Genomic DNA, 21,353 nt, shown 5'->3' on the forward strand with positions numbered 1-21,353 from the left:
AATCAACTGCATACTGATGTTAATTATGTTCTATAACTCCACGTGGCAGTAATATTTGTCATTACACATCAATCAAGAGAGGAACACACATATATATATATTAGCTTGAAAGTGTCTGTGTTACACCCATTATTTTAATTTAACTAAAATTTTAAACTATAAATTAAAAACATATACATTAAGAATTAAAATTATAAAAAATATATGGAAATAATTTTAATAAAAAACTATATACTAAAAGAATAAAATAATTTTAAATAGTAATTTAATTATAAATTATCACATAAAATATTTGTTGATTTTGATGAAGAATATATAATGAAAAAAAGAGACTATATATATATATATATATATATATATATATATATATATATATATATATATATATATATATATATATATATATATATGCGAAGAATTAAACCCTATCCGATCAATATAACAAACAAGTTTTGAGTTTGGTGGAAGCTCAATTAGTCTCCTATAAGGTAACTAATTAAAGTTTGCATTTTTACCTAGATATATCTTCTTATTTAGTATTAACCTTAAACATGATTGTGTTAAATAAAAGATACATTTAAGATTTAAAAAGCCCACCAATAGAAATCTAGTTTTCTATCAGTTATTTTTGGTTAAAAAATAATTTAAGAACATTATAACTTGCTGAGATTTGATATATGAATAAATTTTTTAATTAGAAAAGTAGTTATTGTGAAAAAAAAAAAACTGAAATCTGAGAAAGGATACGATATGAATAAATTTTAAAAATAATCAATAATTTAAAAATATAAAATATTAAAAATTAATAAAGTCACATTCCTTAGAAAAATAATCTTTTTTTTCCTGGTCCCTTAAAATAAAAATATAGTTTCTCTTATAAATTTTACGGTGAATATAATAAGTTAGCAGTTAATTTGCCAACAAAAATAAGCTCCAGAAGAATGCTATACATCTAATCACGACGTTGAACAGTCGTTTCTGAAGAGTATTAAAAATAACCGGAGTTAAATAAACTTTTTTTATGATTAGAATGCCAATGAAAACAATATATTATTTATTAGTTTCTTTCTGAGAGTCAAACAACATTTGCATATAATTGGCTCAACGTACTCTTAAATTTTTTCAAATTTGAGTCCCTCTCTCTATATTAATGGTCATCACTTGAATTCTTTTTCGATCACACTAGCAACATTAAAAAATGTCTGCGAAAGATACAAATGGACAATGCCAACTGCCCAAGGAAGATGGTAATGGTGAAAATGGGGACAGTCAAAAGCTCAACAAGTATGCTTGTGCTTGTGTGACGGCTGCCACTATTATCTCTGCTATATTTGGTTATGGTGAGTGACTTATTCTTGTTCATCACATATAATTGCTTGGGTGATAATTAGTTCTTGAGTATTGGATTTTAAAAGTCCACAATGAAAATGTACTTTTCAGTTACCAGAAGATTTGTCAATAATTACGTACTATTTATTATTAGGTATTATTTAGTCGCTAATATTTTTTTTTGTGGAACGATAATATTATTATAATAATAACCAAATGAAAAATTATGACCATAAATACTAAAGTATGTATTATTAATTATATGATTTTTTTTTTAATTTCTTACTTCCAAATCACGACTAATGCAAAAAATCACTCCCAAATAAGTAATTGAAACTATATAGTCATGAATATTATATCACATAGGTGGCCACTGAAACTATGACTACAAAAAATTCTATACTTACGGTTAAGTATTAATTAGGTCTGCTTACGTTGATATAACACTTGTTTAATGAAAGTAATATGTTATTATAGATATTGTGAATTTAGCAGTGTTAATTAAAAAAAAAATGAACTGAGCAATATAATATATCATACTAACAGAGAAGATTTTATTGCTAAAAAAATTAATTTGCATTTAGCACATTTTATGTGAGATATATATTTAGTGTTTTTCAGCTTTTAAGGAACAAGAAACTTTGAAAAACATTTGCTTTTAATGCAAAGTTCATTTCCTATGTTTTTTGAAGTAAACAAAGAAAGGATCAGTTGTCACAATTTAGAATTCAACTAGTGATTTCCAATATTCTTAGTTTATATGTGATTGTAATGTGGGACTAGTCCTCTTCCTAAGCTTTCTGCGACCCATGCAGAAAAGAAAGTTAATGATGAAAAAAAAAGGTTAGGTGTTAAATTTTTTTTCCTTGATGTAGTTTTTTTAATGAGTATACTTATAAATATTATGTGTCTACACGAGAGATGATAATTTGATCAAAACTTGACAGTATTCATAAAAATTACTTATGAAGTGTAAGTTTTCACCCATTAAATAAATTTACCTCCAGGTTTAAGTAATAACTTACTCAAGTAACTCAACTACAGGTTTAAATAAAGTATTATAGGCATGAATGTCGGTACAAGTATTATAGCTAGTACTCAAGTAACTCAACTCAATGCATCCCGCATATATTTCTTATATTTTATATTTTTAGAATTCGAAATGTTTTTAAAAATTTATTTTAAATCAGGTTAAACAATTCTGTTTATTTGTATAATATTATTAAATATTGTATTATCTTTAAGTATTTTTCAATTAAATTATATATAGTATACTTTTAATCAATGCCCTCTTTTTTGAGTTTGGTTTTCACTGGTAATGTTAATATTAATATTATAATAACTTTCATGTTTTATTATTTTTTTGTCAAACAAAAATATTTCAAGTATAAATAAATAAATAAAAAATTTCAAGAGATCACCTTCAAGTTAATTATTAAAATGCAAGTAATAAATGAGTAAGGGTATGAGTACGTTAAAAGTACGAGTATGAAAATTAGTGCTATAATTAATATTTCCTTCAATCTCAAATGTATTTTTCTAGTTTTAAATAAAAACAAATTTTAACTAATTAACTTTACCTTATTTAATAAAATAATTTCAAAAACATCTTTCATCTAATTGAGATTTTGTTTTGAATGATTCTTTTTTATTTTTATACCAAGTTTTAAGGAATGGTAATTTAGGAAAATAGTCTATGTTTTAAATAAAAATAATACTAAAATGATTTTTTTTTTATATTTGAGATTTTTTTCGTATATTTGAGACTGAGAGAAGGAGTATCTTATTCACCCACTATTCATAATTATAATCTTTAGTGTTCATTAATAGTATTTTTGGTGTAATTTTTACAATATGTATTATTATTTATTAGTTTACCATCTGTACCATATTATTCTTATTATAGACCCATAATGCCGATACTCTCTAATAGTATAATTTTTGTTAAACAAATATATTATCGTAGTCGTCTGATCTAACTTGTACATGTCCTTTTTTTTTTTAATGTGAATTTTGGGTGTACTTAATTATTTGTTAGAAGTAAATTGGGACTTGGGAGCGACTTAAAATGATCAAATATGTTTCTCAATATAGTAAAATTTTAGTGACGAATTTTAAAAAATTAGATATAAATTAATTCGTTAACTTTTTTTTTTCCTAATTATAGTGGGAGTACTGTATAAGCAATAATACTAGTATTATTTTTTCAGTAACGGGAGTGATGGCTGGAGCACTCTTATTCATAAAGGAAGAACTTCAGATCAGTGACCTACAAGTGGGGCTCTTGGCAGGGATCTTAAATGTGTGCGCGCTACCTGCATGCATGGTTGCAGGAAGAACCTCTGATTATCTCGGTCGCCGTTACACCATCATTCTAGCTTCTGTCATCTTCTTATTGGGCTCCCTTCTAATGGGCTATGGCCCATCCTATTCAATCTTAATCATTGGAAGATGCATTGTTGGAATAGGTGTAGGTTTTGCATTGATCATAGCACCGGTTTACAGTGCAGAAATTTCATCCCCTTCCTACAGAGGCTTTCTCATTTCTCTCCCAGACGTTTCCCTCAACTTTGGACTCTTGCTTGGCTATGTCTCAAACTACTTCCTTGGAAAACTGTCTCTGAAACTTGGATGGAGAACCATGTTGGTTGTTCCTGCAGTTCCTTCACTTGTTCTTGTCATTCTCATGTTCAAGTTGGTAGAGTCTCCAAGGTGGTTAATCATGCAAGGACGTGTAGGTGAGGCAAGGAAAGTGCTTTTATTAGTCTCTAATACAAAGGAAGAAGCTGAAAAACGCTTGAAGGAAATAAAAGGTGCTGCTGGGATTGATGAAAAGTGCACAGAAGACATTGTCCATGTTCCAAAGCAAATTCGAAGTGGTGCAGGAGCTCTTAAGGAACTGTTGTGTAAACCTTCACTACCAGTGCGTAATATACTAGTTGCAGCTATTGGAGTTCATGTGTTCCAACAGGTTTGTGGAATAGAAAGTATTTTGCTATATAGTCCAAGGGTGTTTGAGAAAACAGGAATCATGGACAAGAGCATGCTCCTTCTAGCCACGGTTGGTATGGGAATTAGCCAAGCTGTGTTTACATTCATATCTGCTTTCTTGTTGGACAGGGTTGGGAGGAGGATTCTGTTGCTGATTAGTGCAGGTGGTGTGGTTGTGACCCTCTTAGGATTGGGTTTTTGCATGACCATGGTGGAAAACTCCAAAGAAAAACAATTGTGGGCAATGGGTTTTACCATTGTTTTTACCTACATATTTGTAGCTTTTGTGGCTATTGGTATTGGACCTGTGACGTGGGTTTATAGCTCTGAGATTTTTCCCCTCAGGTTGAGAGCACAAGGTCTTGCCATTGGTGTGACTGTGAATAGAATTGCCAATGTCGTAGTGGTTACCAGTTTCATTTCAATTTATAAAAAGATAACATTAGGCGGTACTTTCTTTATGTATGTTGGTATCACTGCGTTGGCTTGGTGGTTCTACTACTCCTTGCCTGAAACCAAAGGAAGGTCATTAGAAGATATGGAGACAATCTTTGGGAAAAATTCCAAGTCGGAGATACAAGTGAAGCCTGAGTTATGGATTTCATGCATGAAATAAACAATGATCTTTAGAGAGTGAGCATTTAATTAGCCAGGGTCATGTTTCTGTCGCTGATATAATTTAGGAAAATAATAGGTGTACACCTAGATAACACTTAAATAGAAAAGTGTGTATCATAAGTTATATGATAATAGATCGAGAAAGATATAAATAATAGCTATTGACAGAATATTTGATATAAATGAATGTTCATATAACCATCTGCATAATTTGAGGTGCATGTACGTACTGCATGTATTGTATTCTTAATTCACCAAAATTCAAGAATTATGTATCTTTGTTGGCACTTAAATATATTTTTGTTCCTATAATATATAACTATATGCTTGACTTTTTTTAGTCATTTTTCATTTTAATTTTCTTTTCAATTTAATTCCTGTAATGTTTTTTATATATATGTTTTGATCCCTGCACGTTACCATTCAGTTATTGTTACTTGTTAATGACTAAATGTAGCTAAAATTAAGAAGTCTATATTAGCATACTACAAACATGACCATAAACTCCTGACATGTCACCTTAAATAATTTTTATTTTAGTTCTTCTAAGCTATACCTATTTTTTTAATTAGCCCTATCCTCCCAAACCTTTTCGATCATTTTCCCTTTCCCGGCCGGCCTGTTAACTTTCAACAACTCCCACTGTCGTCCTCTCCCCCACCTCCTTGTGCAGTTTTGTTTCCGGTCCACTTCTATATAAAAACCTCCCCCTCTTTGATTTTGGAAGAAAAGCAAAATCGAGTAATGAAGAATTTTACTTCATTTTTATATATAATTGAGATTTTGATCTCAAACTTACCTAGCAACACATACTTTGAAGTTAGTTTATTCACATAGTAGTATTTAATAGGCAATCAATTAATGTCTCCTAAAAAATGTCGAAATATGCTACTTAAAAATCAACTCAAACCAAAATATGAACACAATTATATAAGATTCTATTATGTTTATATAAATTAGAACGATATATTTAATAAGAAAGTCTGATTCTATTTGATTTTTATCATGTATAAAATTCTCTTAAATTAATGATTGTGTGTAAATGATGTTCAAGATAATTTAAAAACGAAATTAATCTCTAATCCAACAACTCAAAGGATTCCAGACTATTGAACAAAAAAAAAAACACTTTAAATATTCGATCACATCATGTATCATAGAAGACACTGCCATTAACCATTGATTAATTTAAGGTCAAACTGCCTTTACCCACTGGCCGAAACCCTCATTTACAAATATTAACACTTCGATCCCACGATAGGCCAGCTATCTTCTTATTCTCAAATTTTATTACTCTACGTAAATTTCTTATTAACTTTAACCGTACCATTACAGTTTCGCAAATTCCTTCACCTCCTGTCAATAACTAATTGAACAATTATTTTTATATATATACAAAACCGATTTAACTTTATATTTTATGAATATATCACAACTCAATAAATTGACCAATCTAAACGTGATTTGGCTATAACCTTATTTAAATGAATGATAGCAATTAACTAATTTCGTAATAGAAAAATATATACTCTATACTAATTACATTGAAGAGTCATTTATAAGAAATTTTATAAATAACAAGGATTAAAGACTCACCCTTTTATAATAGTAAATAATGAAATTTCTCACAGAAGTAACATTTAAGAGAATGAAGCAACATTTGCTTAAAGAAAATTAATAATAAATGATTGGCGTCATAGACTTCACATGCAGTTTTCCAGTAAAATTAAAGTCTCTACGTGTGAAGGTTATAACCTGTGAACTTTTCAAATCAAAATTTAAAATTGTCTGCGGATAAAGAAACAAACGCGCACTCTGCCAACTATCCATGGAAAACGGTATTGGTGAAAATGAAAACAGTCATGGAAGTCTTAACAAGTATGCCTGTTCCTCAGTGATGGCTGCCTCTATTATCTCCGCTGTATTTGGTTATGGTGAGTGAGTTGTACTTATTTCATTTGGTTATGGAAAGAGAAAAGATATAAAGAAAGAATATGGATATAAAAAAAATGGTGGGATAAAGAGTAGATTTTAAGAATTGTTTAACAGATTATAAAAATGTATATATTATATACTTTACTTTTCAATAACTAGATTATAGAAGATATGAATGATGTAATGATGAGTAGTTTGCTTGCAATATTAATATTTTCAATAACTAGATATAATCGGCTAATTAATAATCAACATTGATTATTCTCTAGTTGTTGGAGTGATGTCTGGAGCCCTAGTATTCATAAAGGAAGATCTTCAAATCAGTGACTTGCAAGTGCAGCTACTTGCAGGCATGTTACACTTGTGCGCACTACCGGGATGCATGGCTGCAGGAAGAACATCTGATTACAAAGGTCGACGCTACACCATCATTCTAGCATCCACCATCTTCTCGTTGGGCTCCATTCTAATGGCCTGGGGTCCATTCTATCTAATCTTAATGATTGGAAATTGCATTCTTGGAGTTTCCGTGGGTTTTGCACTCATCATCGCACCAGTTTACAGTGCAGAGATTTCACCTCCTTCCTACAGAGGCTTTCTCACTTCTCTCCCAGAACTTTCCATCAACATAGGACTCCTTCTTGGCTATGTCTCAAACTACTTCTTTGAAAAATTGTCTCTTAAACTTGGGTGGAGGATGATGGTGGGTGTTCCTGCTATTCCTTCACTTTGCCTAATCATTCTCATGTTGAAGTTGGTGGAGTCTCCAAGGTGGTTAGTCATGCAAGGGCGTGTAGGTGAGGCTAGGAAAGTGCTTTTACTAGTTTCCAATACAAAGGAAGAAGCTGAACAACGCCTAAAGGAAATAAAAGGTGTTGTTGGAATTGATGAAAACTGCACCCTAGGCATTGTTCAAGTTCCAAAGAAAACTCGCAGTGGTGCAGGAGCTTTGAAGGAACTGTTTTGTAAATCTTCACCACCAGTGCGCAGGATACTGATTTCAGCTATTGGAGTTCATGTATTCCTTCAGATTGGTGGAATAGGGGCTATTTTGTTATATGGTCCAAGAATCTTTGAGAGAACAGGAATCAGTGACAAGAGCAAGCTCATGCTAGCCACTGTTGGCATTGGAGTCAGCAAAGTTATATTCGCATTCATATCAATATTTTTAATGGATAGAGTTGGGAGGAGGATTCTCTTTCTGGTTAGTGCAGGAGGCATGGTTGTGACCTTGTTAGGGTTGGGTGTTTGCTTGACCATAGTGGAGCGATCCACTGAAAAAGTAGTGTGGGCAATAAGCTTTACCATTATTGTAACCTACCTCGTTGTGGCTTTTATGACAATTGGAATTGGGCCAGTGACATGGGTTTATAGTACAGAGATTTTTCCTTTAAGGTTTAGGGCGCAAGGCCTTGGTGTCTCTGTGGCCGTGAACAGAATCACGAATGTGATAGTGGTTACAAGTTTCATTTCAGTTGATAAAGCCATAACAATGGGTGGGGTTTTCATTCTGTTTGCTGCTATCAATGCTTTGGCTTTGTGGTACTACTATACGTTGCCTGAAACTAAAGGAAGATCTTAGAAGATATGGAGACAATCTTTGGGAAAAATTCCAAGTTGGAGATACAAATGAAGCCTGGAAGCAATAAATAGAATTTCACGTGCTCCAAAATTGATACATATAATTAAAATAATATTATCTTCTTGTGAGATTTTTTTCCTGTTTTTGTTTTTGTAAAGTGACATAAAAAAAATCAAGAAAATAAACATCCAAACGAATCACATGAACGAGATAATGTTTGATCTAGTCGTTGTTATTTCGGTATAACTTAAAAATAAATTATATCAATATGACTTATTTATTAAGTAATTATTTAATGTTGTGTGATTTATATTATCATATCAGATAATTCAATTTACTTTTTTATTTTTTTAAAAATTAAAATTTAAACATCTTTTTGTAAATTTTATTTTTATTTAATATTTTATTAAAAGAGACATTTATTACTAATTAATTCTTAATCGTTTGTAATTTTTAAACCCACTATATCTTCCCGCCGTCATCGAACATAAGAAGAACACTTTCTGTGGATTGCTTCCTGCGTTGTGCTTCCCACCGACCACTGTTATAAATTGGCAAAATTTGAAGAGAAAAAATAAACGTCTTGTTGCCTTCTAAATTAACTGAACAAGATTTTTATTGTAGGCTGCATTGGGAGTTTAAGTATTTTATTTTTTTGTATTTGTGTTGATTTGAAACTACTAAAGGAGTTACACATTAATTTATTATATATTCTAAACAAGTTTCAAGAATGTTTGTCTTCACTGTAATTTCTTGGCATCACCAAATTAGTTTTTGTAACAAAAAATAAAATGTAAAATTTTGAACTTCTATTATCAATTGTGAAACGTTAAAAGATAAAAGAAGGATTTTTTATGTACTTTGGAAGCTAGTACACGTATTAAGAAATGTACTTCATTTATATTAAATTTATTTTCAATTCCTAGCTTAATACAGCTTTCAATAGTTCCTTCCTTGATAAAAGAATATATACCAATTTATATAAAAATATTTAATTATCTTTTGGACGGTGAAGTTTCGACTAACACCGACCAACAACTCACAGTTACACACTTTATTTGCAACAATCTCAGTGTTAGGAACTACGATTCTAATCCTAAGCAGAAATAATAAAGGAAAATTTATAGTGGAAATTTCTCATATATTCATTTCATTTCTGGATACATATTTATAAGCAGCACTAGCTAAACGGTGCCTGGTGTCCCACTGTGAGTGCGCTGAATTGTAAGAACAGAATTGGTTAAGGAAATCTAGAAATATTCTTGTCCTTGTCCTTATCCTAGTGCTGTCCCCTCATATGTAATCACAAAGATAATTGGGCCTCTTGATGTTCCTGCTTGGTCTGGTATCAGCCCTCTCTGTATTGCTATCACTCAGCCACAACTATTATCCCTCTGGTTCCATCAACTTATATAGTTCAACGTGGTGACGACACTGCAAGTCTCATACGTGTGAGGAGCGACAATGAGGAAGGAGGTTGCATCATATAATCAAACGCTATGCATGTAGAAGTTGGTGACAGACTCGAGAATAACAAAATGTACGTGTAGTGGCTTCGTCCCGAACCTCTCCGATCCATCGCACTTCAGTTGAACTTCAACTCGCTTATGGATTTTTCTTAACATTTTATGTTTCTTCAAATAGTGTTAGTCAAAACTTGACAAATAAGATCAAAAGGGTTAACAAATTATAAGTTATAAGTGACTAAAATGGTATATTTTAAATTATGAAAATTAGAAGAGAAAGTTGTTGTAACAATAGAAATTGAAAGAGTAATTAAATCTTTAAAAATAATAGAATAATACTTTTACAACCTATACAAATTGCAAGGATAGATTTTCTTATTACCTTCTATCACCTCGAAGGATTATTTCAATTAAGTTTTATAAACAACTTGCGTTATAGAGGAGGCCTTTTACAATGATGATAACATGCTGGCATTTCTCATAAAATGCAACGTCTCAGGAAATGAAGCAACAATTGCTTGTTGAAGAAAATAATATAAAATGCAACGTCTCAGGAAATGAAGCAACAATTGCTTGTTGAAGAAAATAATATATAAATTAATCAATGATTGGTGTCATGAACTAGGATTTGAAAGGTCTAAAATAAATTTATTTTGAGGTATATTAGTACTAAATTTTTTTTATTAAAATTTATTTTTAAATATAATTTTACAATAATTTTTTTTTGAGGTATATTAATACAAAAAAAAAATTTGAAACTTTTTTTTTTTGGGCCTAAAGCTGGACTGTTTTGGCCTTAATTCGGTCGTGCATGAACTCTTATAAACTTGTGCGTGTTAGAGTCTACGCAAAGATTATCACTAGCTTTTGAACACTTTTAGATAAAAATTAAAAATATCTTCCGCAAATAAAAACGCAGACGGCCAAACACATCATGGAAAACGGGGGATGCCATAGAAGGCTCAACAAGTATACCTGTGCCACTGTGTTAGCAGCTTCTATTGTCTCTGCTATGTTTGGTTATGGTGAGTGTACATACTTTATCTCAAATATTAACGTTTCTATCTTTGTTTTCAAAACCACGGCTATGGAATTTAGACCTAAAAACTTTCCTAAACTACTCAAACTCCCATGGCCACCAAGTCAATTCTAGCGGGTATCCGCGATTCTATCTAATCACTAACAAAACTGTTTTTGTACATTTGTTGTGACTTTGATTTTGGAAAATATTTTGCAGGAACATAAGTGACAGAATAAATTAATTATATATAATTTCATATACAGTATCAATTAGTTAATATTAAATTTAACATGTGATATCAAAAATGCATTTTATCTAAAAACAACTCATTAAATTTAATTCAAAATCAGTTTTGGCAAGATATAAATTGGGGTAAACATATACGCAAGAAAAAATAATGGATGTAAGAAAGTTACAAAATTTATACAACCAATACAAAAAGTTATGTGGATTAATAGAATTGTTTGCGATTGTTATTTAACCAGACAAATTAAAATCAGCTAGCTAACTAATAAACGATATTATCTTTAATTAGTCACAGGAGTGATGAGTGGAGCATTGATATTCATACAGGAAGATCTCCAAATCAATGACCTACAAATACAACTCTTAGTAGGCGCGTCACATTTGTGTGCCCTACCAGGTAGCTTGGTTGCAGGAAGAACATCTGATTACATAGGTCGCTGCTACACCATCACTCTCGCTTCCATCGCCTTCTTATTGGGCTCAATTCTAATGGGCTACGGCCCATCCTATCCAATCTTAATGATTGGAAACTGCATTGTTGGAGTTGGTGTGAGTTTTGCAATGGTAGTAGCACCACTCTACAGTACAGAGATTTCACCTCCTTCTTCCAGAGGCTTTTTCACCTCTCTCCCAACACTTTCCGTCAACACAGGATTCTTGCTTGGCTACATGTCAAACTATTTCTTCGAAAAATTGCCTCATAAACTTGGATGGCGGATGATGGTGGCTGTTCCTGCAATCCCTTCACTTTGCCTAATCATTCTCATGCTGAAATTGGTAGAGTCTCCAAGGTGGTTAGTCATGCAAGGACGTGTAGGTGATGCTTTGAAAGTGCTTTTACTAATCTCTACTACAAAGGAAGAAGCTGAACAAAGGTTGAGGCAAATAAAATGTGTTGTTGGAATTGATGAAAACTGCACCCTAGACATTGCTCAGGTTCCACAGAAAACCAGTAGCGGTAAAGGAGCTTTGAAGGAGTTGTTTTGTAAATCTTCACCTCCTGTGCGTAGGATATTTATTACAGCTGTTGGACTTCATTTGTTCCTGCGGATTGGTGGAAGTGCTGCTATTTTGTTATATAGTCCAAGGGTGTTTGAGAGAACAGGAATCACTGACAAGAGCACGCTCATGCTAGCCACTGTTGGCATAGGAATCAGCAAAGTTGTGTTTGCATTCATATCAATATTCTTGTCTGATAGATTTGGAAGGAGGATTCTCTTGCTGGTTAGTGCAGTAGGTGTGACTGTGACCATGTTGGGGTTAGGTATTTGCTTGACCATAGTGGAGAAATCCATAGAAAAGCTACTTTGGGCGTCATGCCTTACCGTTATTCTTACCTACATCTTTGTGGCTTCTATGTCTATTGGAATAGGACCCGTGACATGGGTTTATAGCTCTGAGATATTTCCCCTTAGGTTCAGAGCTCAAGGCCTCAGTGTCTGTGTGATTGTGAACAGAATGATGACCGTGGCAGTGGTTACAAGTTTCATTTCGACTTATAAAGCGATAACGATGGGTGGGATTTTCTTCATGTTTGCTGCTATCAATGCTGTGGCTTTGGTGTTCTATTACTTTTTGCCTGAAACTAAAGGGATATCATTAGAAGATATGGAGACTATCTTTGAAAGAAATTCTAATTAAGAGATACAGATGAAGCCTGCTGCATGTGTGCATGCAACGATCTCTAGCTTTTATGGCTAACTATATATATTAATTATAAATGAAAAACATATATGGAGCATTCGTTCAATAAACAATGGTTATTGTTAATTAAGTCTCAGACTATCACACACACACTAAAAAAAGTCTCATATATGAAGGATATATAATTTTTAAGCATTTTCCTTTCCTTAATTGCAGTTTTAGCTCTTTTTAAGTATTGCAATTGTGTGATAATCTCTCATGTTCTAATTGCTCAGTTTGAGTCTCCTCTAGTTTTCTCCTATTTACAATTTGGTTCCTTCGTTATTGTTTCCCTCCATTATTTAACAAAATTAGGCGGCGCGACAAACTTGACATAACATGATAATGAGTAAATGCAATATTGTAACTAAAAAGCTTGCAAGAGTCAAATTACAATGACCAATAAGGTGCTCTGACTATATTGACTTAATTGTCCTTTTTTCTATACTTATAGGTAAACTATTGTTTTTATGATCGAGATTGACTTGTAATAGAATTGACTTATCAGTATCGACCTTGTTAGGTTGATTCTTTGATTTTAATCTATCTAGATATCTTTTAATGATAAAATCGTGTTAATTGTGTAATAAAATCGTACTAATTATCAGTACCGACCTTATCAAGTCGAAGTAGACAATATTTTTGTGCCTAATTATGTGCAACGAACTTGAGGTTGTCAATATATTTGTGCTAGAAGGAATGCCTACATAAACTATTACTTTTATGGTTGCATTGAACAACAAGACCCAATATCCATTGCACAACTCCCCCCTTGCTAGCTTGTATTAGGGTTGACTTACCAACACTGACCTTTTTAGGTCGACTCATTGACTTCAATCTCGTCATGCATCCCGCCTAACTATATCATAATTGTGGCAAAGATATCACATGCGCCATAGTGACCTAACAATTTTTTCCTACCAAAATCACTACTATATAAGGGTGTCTCGCTCATTAGGTATATATCTAACCTTATTTTTACATTCGTCTCATATTCTCATTGACTTGAACATCAAAGTTCTTACGGGTGGCCATCACTGAATTTCCCACTTTGCCACATCAGTTCGAGCTAGCTTTGTTGGCTAGGATTCACCATATATAGTGCTTAATTTGTGTTTATTTGGATTATGCCGCCGAACAATTTATCCAACAATAATAATCTCAATTAATATATAATATGAAGAAGAAATCAATGTTAAATCCAATTAATTTTTTTATTAAACTAGTCAAGATGGAACACAAGATGTGTCCATAATAACCAAAATGGAGCACATAATTGCACAGAGACTACCCCTTTACATGTTTAACGTCATCCAACTTTTCACATTAAACAAAGGCCAAAAATATAATAACCAATACATTACACCCCCATGAAAATAAATAATTAATTTCCTTAAATATCTGTGACTGAATAGCCGCTATACCATATTCAAAACTTAATACGCTAACAGCAACAAACAACCTCCCTCCAGCAATAATATTTACCATTGTACACTGAATCAATTAAACCAACATGCAAATAATACTTTTAGAATATGTTTGGATAGAAAATTTTAAGTGAGGAAAGTAATTTATCAGAGAATTTAAATTTCTGTAATTTATAATTCATTGTTTGGATATATTTTTGTGAAAAATTTAAAATTTTGGAATTTTAAAACAAAATTTTAAACAATTAAAAATCTAAAATTTCAATTTCCTTCTAAAAGGTGAGAAATTGAAATTCTCTTCTTGAAGTCTTCTTCAAAAATACCGTATGAGATTGTGGAATATCGATCAGGTCTGAGCGTAAAGGAACACGTATAACTAGCACACTAATCATATATTTTTTTTTCATTTATTTTTTTTCATCCTCATAATTTTAACTTTTTTTATCCAAACATAAAATTTTAAAAATAAAAGAATTTCAATTAAAATATTTGAAATTCTTAGAATTTAAAATTTCTTAGAATTTTAAATTCCTCCATTCAAACACACTCTTAACACATTTCGGCAACTGAGAATGATTCGGTCACTGTATGGCACTTTTAATACATTTTAGCGACCGATATAAATTGTTAGAAAGTAAAATTTTATATTCAGTCGCAATATCTGTCTCTGATCATGAATATGTATAAAATTAGTGTCACTTTAAGACGGTTAAGAGATCGACACTCCTCTGCCAATTAAATCAGTCGCTAAGCGCGTTGCCAATTTCAAATATTGACCATATTTGATATTAATCGCTCGCAAAACAATGATTTTTGTGACTGAAGCTTTTCATTCGCAAGATTCGGTGGCTATTTCAGATTTTTGGGTTGTTGGATTCTAAAGTTTTCATGAAAATGTAATGGAGTAAATTTCATGTTTTGAAATGGTTATTTTTTTAAAAAAAATTATATCAAAAAATAAAAAAGTCATTATTTTGAAAAGATCATTTTGACTCACCAAAAATATTAAGGACAAAATCAAACCTTTTAAATATAAGAAATCAAACTAAATATAATAAAACAAATTAAAAGAACTAAAAGTGCATTTAAGCAGAAAAAAATGAGTTACCAATTTATATACAAATAAGTAAATTAAAAACTTTTACGACCTAAACGAATTGCTAGAATAGAGACTCTTTAATTACCTTTCTAATCACCTCAAAGATTTTTATTTTTTATTTATTTTCTTAAACCTTATGGTTCTATAGTTCTCCAATAAAACTATGAAATATATCCCTACAAATTTCCATCCTTTAAACCGGAAAGAGTTATTTCTATAAAGTTTTATAAACAACTAGCATTAAAAGAGGCTGCCTTTTAATGATGATAATAATATATTTCTCATAAAATGCAACGTCTCAGAGAATGAAGCAACAATTGCTTGCTTAAAGAAAATAATATATAAATTAATAAACGATCGGTACCATGGACCACTCTTATGCGAAATAGAATCTTCATTTTCATCCTTTCAAGAAAATAATCTTACTAATTTAGAGTTCGATTCAAAAGTAAATAAAATTTAATTAAAAATTATTTTCATTTTTCATCTGAGACTAAATTAAAAAAATATCCAAATTATTCAACTTTAATTTCAATAATTATTTATATCCAATCACTTGATTAGTTACTAAAGCCATATGCATAATGCAATACTTGCTGGTAGCGGATGTAATGGATGTCTCTTTTATTCATAGTTAGCCTTTCTTTTTTAAAAAAAAAAAAATTTTTAGATCACATGCATTATCATTGGAGACAATTATATTGGAGGTGGATATAACCACTATTGTAACAAAAAAATTAAATAAAACATTTAAAACAAAGATTTCTATTTCGTTTCAAAGACATGCACTTGCTGTAATTGATTCTATTTTATTTAAATGAAGATAAAATATATGTACTGTCTTTTAAAGAATGTATAAAAAAAATTTCATTTAAAGAGATTTTACACGGTTTGTTCAATTGTAATTAAATTATAATTTATGATAAATTTCATAATAATTATTTTTAGGCATGACAACTAAACTCGTATTTGTGGGTATTCGTTCAAATCGTCTCAATTTTAATAAGAAACATCTGAGTTAACTAAGTACGAGTTCAAGGATTATCCGACTTTTTTGTTTGAGATCGGGATTGGGGTGAGGAACGTGGATGTCACTAGCCACTTAATTTTTTTTCTTGACAATTTTTGTAAACAAAAGTGATACAATTAATTTATTAATATACAAGTAATTAAAAATAAATGTGTAACAATTAATTTATTTATTCTAAAATTATATTTTTAATATAATTTTTTTTAAAAAAAAACTTATTTTACAAATTTGAACGGGACAAGAACGGGATAACAAATCTCAACCTGTCAAGTATGAGGGATAAATACAAAAATATGTTTGGGAGTCAAGATTGGAGAATGAAGAGATAATACCCGTCCTCACTCCGTCCCATTATTATGTCTATTTTAAAAGTTATATTTATTGTTTTTAATTAATTGCTAGTACAATATTTTTTGGATATGGCAGTGTGGATTTTTTTTACGATAACTGGGGACAGAAATTAAATAAGAATAATATAATAATCTTTTAATATTTTTGTGTGTGTAAGAATCAAACTCAAACATTAAAAGTTAATTTACAATAGTTCACAAATTTAATTGATAATAAAGCGGTATAGTAAGTTTCACCTAATAGAATAATAAATACTAACAGAAAAATTAAATGGTAGTTATTAAAGTACTTTCAATTCTATTAATATGATTTTTGTCTAAAACTTTTATTTTTTATTTTTTAGATTTATCATCAGTTTTATAAACATGACTGGATATTTTTAGTGAAATCTTTTATTTTACTTTTGATTTATTTATAATATTTAAGGGTAAGACCGCATACAATATCCTTCCCTCATACCTTCGCATAGCGAAGAACCTCTGGGCAATGGGGTACGCTAGTTATAATATTCAAACCCATTATAAACAGCCTCGACGTAGCATATATAAAATCAATAAACCTTCCGTTAATGATTTATCAATTGGTGTATGGAATCATTAGCTCATTTTAACATTAAATATATCTAACAGAAAGAAGCCTAATTCTTGGTATTATTTTTTTGTCGGTATACGATTTTTTTTTCAAGATGTTAATTTGATAAGAAATTAAGAATGGTGTCTATACTTATACGCTGAAGAGTCATTTCTAGAGCTAGTGTTTCATAAAGCTTGCAAGAGTCAAATTACAATGACCTATAAGGTGCTCGGACTATATTGACTTAATTGTCCTTTTTGCTATACTTATAGGTAAACTATTGTTTTTATGAGATTGCATTGAATAATAAGACTGGATTTCATAGTAGAACTTCCTGTTGACTGACCTGTAATAGGATTGACTTATCAGTACCAACCTTGTCAGGTTGATTCTTTGATTTTAATCTATCGAAATATCTTTTAAATGATAAAATTATGCTAATTGTGTAATAAAATTGTGATAATTATCAGTATCGACCTTATCAAGTCGAAGTAGACAATATTTTTGTGCCTAATTATGTGCAACGAACTTGAGGTCGTCAATATATTTGTGCTAGAAGGAATGCATACATAAACTATTACTTTTATATATGGTTGCATTGAACAACAAGAACCAATATCCATTGCACAACTCCCCCCCTTTTAGGTTGACTCACTGACCTCAATCTCGTCATGCATCCCGCATGACTATAACATAATTGTGGCATAGATATCACATGCGCCATAATGACCTACCAATTTTTCCTACCAAAATCACTACTATATAACATTAATTAAGTAATAGTGTTTCATAAATAGACAAGTTATTCACCAAAATAAATAAATAAATTAAGGATTAAGGAGAAAGTCTTTTATTTAAATAATAATAATATACAATAAGAATTCTTAGAATGAGATCAGAGATGATATTAATTTCTTATATATAGCAAAATAACATATGCTTTCTTAAATAAATAACAAAAAAACAACTTCATGCATCCTCAACTTTTGCCAAATTAGAGTTAATTCAGTATAAGAGTTCTCACTTTTGAAATCTTGTCAGATTAATTACTCTAGCAAGATTGAAGAATGTCTACGGAAGATGATAATAACAAACCTTACCAAGTACCCAAAGAAAATTATTCAGTTAACAGTCATCGAAGACTATTTAACAAGTATGCTTGTGCTTGTGTGATGACTGCCTCGATTATATCTGCCATATTTGGTTACGGTGAGTGGTTTTCTGTTCTAGTACCTTGTCTTTGCTTATATATAGTGCAGGTTAATTTGGTTTGGTGGTGAAACCATAGTAGATCGACCATGTCAAACTTGATTTGACTCAAAATTACGATGTTTGGTAATTAGAGTAAATTAATTTCAATTAATTTTGACTCAAAACTACTTTTCTTTTCTTAATTTGTTATCCAAAACAAAAGAAACGATCTTAATTGAGAGTCTTTGAACCCCTTTGTTTCTTTGCAAACTCTCTAGCTATCTTTCATCTGTTAGAAAAATTCCAAGCCTTGGCAAGGAAGTAAGTCCCTTATTGATTAGCCTCAGGCCCTATATATCAAAGCGTGTCCCTGGAATCCTAGGATAATCATTTATTTATTTATTTATTTAAAAAGGCAGTATATGATTGGGAGCCCTAGATAATCACCCTACACTATGTACTATGTAGAACGGTTTCCTTGTAGTTTTTGTTAGAGTTTAATCTTTAATCTTTATTCTTTATTTTTATTTTCTATGTTGAAGTTACATTCACGGGCACATGTCATAGGACAATTTATTAAAAACATTACATCTACAATATGATATTATAAAGGATTAGATAAAATATTTAAATTCATAATTAATTCTTTATCTAAATATATTTTTTGATAATTATTGAAAGACTTTTGTGGTTATTCATCACGAATATGAACAATAATATTATAGTTCTTTCTCAAACAAAAATTATTTATTCTTCAATAGAACCTTCCTAGTTATAAAAGAAAAATTATGTATGACATCTTGATATATTGAAAATCGTAATTTTCTTATAATGTGTTAATATATATAACAGGTTTTCATATCTTTCAATAGATTAATATTAACATTTATTCATTTTATTTCAGTCTATATCATCTTATTTAAAAATCTAATAGATTCACTTAATTTGATCACATAAAACAAAATTCATTAATTAACCAATATAATTCTCTTATAATATTAACTCACATTAATTATTAAAATAAAAAATTTGTACAATTTTTTCATTGATCAGACAAAATTAATTATGCTAATCAATATTAAATTCTTCAGTTATGGGAGTGATGGCTGGAGCACTGATATTCATAAAGGAAGATCTTCAAATCAGTGACCTACAAGTGCAGCTCCTAGCAGGCATCTTAGACGTGTTCGCAGTATCAGGAGCCATGGCTGCAGGAAGAACATCTGATTATATAGGTCGCCGCTACACCGTCATTCTAGCCTCACTCATCTTCTTGTTGGGCTCCATTCTAATGGGCTATGGCCCATCCTACTCAATCTTAATCATTGGAAGATGCATTGTTGGAATTGGTGTGGGTTTTGCATTGATCATAGTACCAGTTTACAGCACAGAGATTTCATCTCCTTCCAAGAGAGGCTTTCTCACCTCTCTCCCAGACCTTTGCATCAACTTGGGGTTCTTGCTTGGCTATGTCTCAAACTACTTGTTTGAAAAATTGCCCCTGAAACTTGGATGGAGAATAATGGTTGCTCTTCCAGCAATTCCTTCCCTCATTCTAGTCATTCTCATGTTGAATTCGGTAGAGTCTCCAAGGTGGTTAGTGATGCAAGGACGTATAGCTGAGGCCAGGAAAGTGCTTTTATTAGTCTCTAATACAAACGAAGAAGCTAAACAACGCTTGAATGAAATAGAAGTTTCTGTTGGCATTGTTGAAAACTGCACCCTAGACATTGTTCAGGTTCCAAGGGAAACTCGCAGTGGTGCAGGAGCTCTTAAGGAACTGTTTTGTAAACCTTCCCCACCTGTGCGTAGGATACTAATTGCCGCCATTGGGGTTCATGTGTTCCAGCAGAGTAGTGGAATCGAGGGTATTTTGGTATATAGCCCAAGGGTGTTTGAGAGAACAGGAATCAGTGACAAGAGCAAGCTCATGCTAGTCACTGTTGGCATGGGAATCAGCAAAACTGTGTCAACATTAGTTGCAACATTTTTGTTGGACAGAGTTGGGAGGAGGATTCTCTTTCTGGTTAGTTCAGGAGGAATGGTTGTGGCACTGTTAGGGTTAGGTGTTTGCATGACCACAGTGGAAAGTTCCACTGAGAAATTATTGTGGACAACAAGCATTGCCATAATTGCTACCTACGTTTATGTGGCTTTTATGGCTATTGGAATTGGGCCTGTGACATGGGTTTATAGCACTGAGATATTTCCTTTGAGATTGAGGGCACAAGGAATTGGCATATGCGTGGCTGTGAACAGAACTACGAATTTGGCAGTGGTCACAAGTTTCATTTCGATCTATAAAAAGATAACAATGGGTGGGATTTTCTTTCTGTTTACAGCTATTAATGCTTTGGCTTGGTGTTTCTACTACTTTTTGCCTGAGACTAAAGGAAGATCATTAGAAGATATGGAGAGTATCTTTGGGGAAAATTCCAAATCGAAGGTACAAAATGACGAAGCCAGAGAGCAACACTAGTGAATCTAGTCCATAATCGCAATGTGATGCAGTTGCTGAAAGATATATTGAAGTTGCATCGGTGGAAACCTGTATCCTTGTTGATTCCTCCATAAAGCCAAGTTTTTCCTAACTTTGCTCTTATTATAATAATCCACACCATGATAAATAAGATTTCTTAATCTTAAAAGGAAGTATTTTATAAGATGAATGCGCGTCTTTTACATTTGAAGAGCAATTTTGTATGTTAATTTTTTCTCCAAATATTAAATACCTGTACTGTCACATTAATCAGTTTTAAAACCTTTCTTAAATTATTTTTATATTTCTTGTCAAAGTAATTATATAAAAGT

The 21,353-nt window shown here is 31.3% G+C and overlaps 4 protein-coding genes across 5 annotated transcripts; all 4 read left to right on the top strand.

Moving 5' to 3' along the window:
* Positions 1–1,128: 1,128 nt before the first annotated feature.
* LOC100786322 (probable polyol transporter 6) lies at positions 1,129–5,231 on the top strand. Its single transcript, XM_003538797.4, has 2 exons — positions 1,129–1,340; positions 3,540–5,231. The coding sequence occupies exons 1-2, from the start codon at positions 1,199–1,201 to the stop codon at positions 4,934–4,936; spliced, it is 1,539 nt and encodes a 512-aa protein (XP_003538845.1). The 5' UTR covers positions 1,129–1,198; the 3' UTR covers positions 4,937–5,231.
* A 1,324-nt stretch (positions 5,232–6,555) lies between these two features.
* LOC100786855 (probable polyol transporter 3) lies at positions 6,556–8,583 on the top strand. The gene is made up of 2 exons (XM_014763669.3): positions 6,556–6,872; positions 7,143–8,583. The coding sequence occupies exons 1-2, from the start codon at positions 6,767–6,769 to the stop codon at positions 8,453–8,455; spliced, it is 1,419 nt and encodes a 472-aa protein (XP_014619155.1). The 5' UTR covers positions 6,556–6,766; the 3' UTR covers positions 8,456–8,583.
* A 2,137-nt stretch (positions 8,584–10,720) lies between these two features.
* Positions 10,721–12,942, top strand: LOC100813954 (probable polyol transporter 6). 2 transcript variants are annotated; one of them, XM_014763670.3, is made up of 2 exons: positions 10,721–10,946; positions 11,478–12,942. In XM_014763670.3, the coding sequence occupies exons 1-2, from the start codon at positions 10,856–10,858 to the stop codon at positions 12,827–12,829; spliced, it is 1,443 nt and encodes a 480-aa protein (XP_014619156.1). In that variant the 5' UTR covers positions 10,721–10,855; the 3' UTR covers positions 12,830–12,942. The 2 variants fall into 2 exon arrangements, with proteins under 2 accessions (XP_014619156.1, XP_014619157.1); XM_014763671.2 differs by having other exon boundaries at positions 10,791–10,946; positions 11,516–12,942.
* Positions 12,943–18,288: 5,346 nt separating this feature from the next.
* On the top strand, positions 18,289–21,205 carry LOC100787395 (probable polyol transporter 6). Its single transcript, XM_003538799.3, has 2 exons — positions 18,289–18,560; positions 19,634–21,205. The coding sequence occupies exons 1-2, from the start codon at positions 18,419–18,421 to the stop codon at positions 21,019–21,021; spliced, it is 1,530 nt and encodes a 509-aa protein (XP_003538847.1). The 5' UTR covers positions 18,289–18,418; the 3' UTR covers positions 21,022–21,205.
* The last annotated feature ends 148 nt before the right edge of the window (positions 21,206–21,353 follow it).

This window comes from Glycine max, chromosome 11 (genome assembly GCF_000004515.6).
Source record: "Glycine max cultivar Williams 82 chromosome 11, Glycine_max_v4.0, whole genome shotgun sequence".
Taxonomy (NCBI): domain Eukaryota; kingdom Viridiplantae; phylum Streptophyta; class Magnoliopsida; order Fabales; family Fabaceae; genus Glycine; species Glycine max.

Coding starts and splice junctions, on each gene's coding strand:
- LOC100786855 (XM_014763669.3), top strand. CDS start 6,767: ATGGAAAACGGTATTGGTGAAAATGAAAACAGTCATGGAAGTCTTAAC. Junction 6,873..7,142: donor CTCCGCTGTATTTGGTTATG/GTGAGTGAGTTG, acceptor ATTATTCTCTAG/TTGTTGGAGTGATGTCTGGA.
- LOC100786322 (XM_003538797.4), top strand. CDS start 1,199: ATGTCTGCGAAAGATACAAATGGACAATGCCAACTGCCCAAGGAAGAT. Junction 1,341..3,539: donor CTCTGCTATATTTGGTTATG/GTGAGTGACTTA, acceptor TTATTTTTTCAG/TAACGGGAGTGATGGCTGGA.
- LOC100787395 (XM_003538799.3), top strand. CDS start 18,419: ATGTCTACGGAAGATGATAATAACAAACCTTACCAAGTACCCAAAGAA. Junction 18,561..19,633: donor ATCTGCCATATTTGGTTACG/GTGAGTGGTTTT, acceptor TAAATTCTTCAG/TTATGGGAGTGATGGCTGGA.
- LOC100813954 (XM_014763670.3), top strand. CDS start 10,856: ATGGAAAACGGGGGATGCCATAGAAGGCTCAACAAGTATACCTGTGCC. Junction 10,947..11,477: donor CTCTGCTATGTTTGGTTATG/GTGAGTGTACAT, acceptor ATCTTTAATTAG/TCACAGGAGTGATGAGTGGA.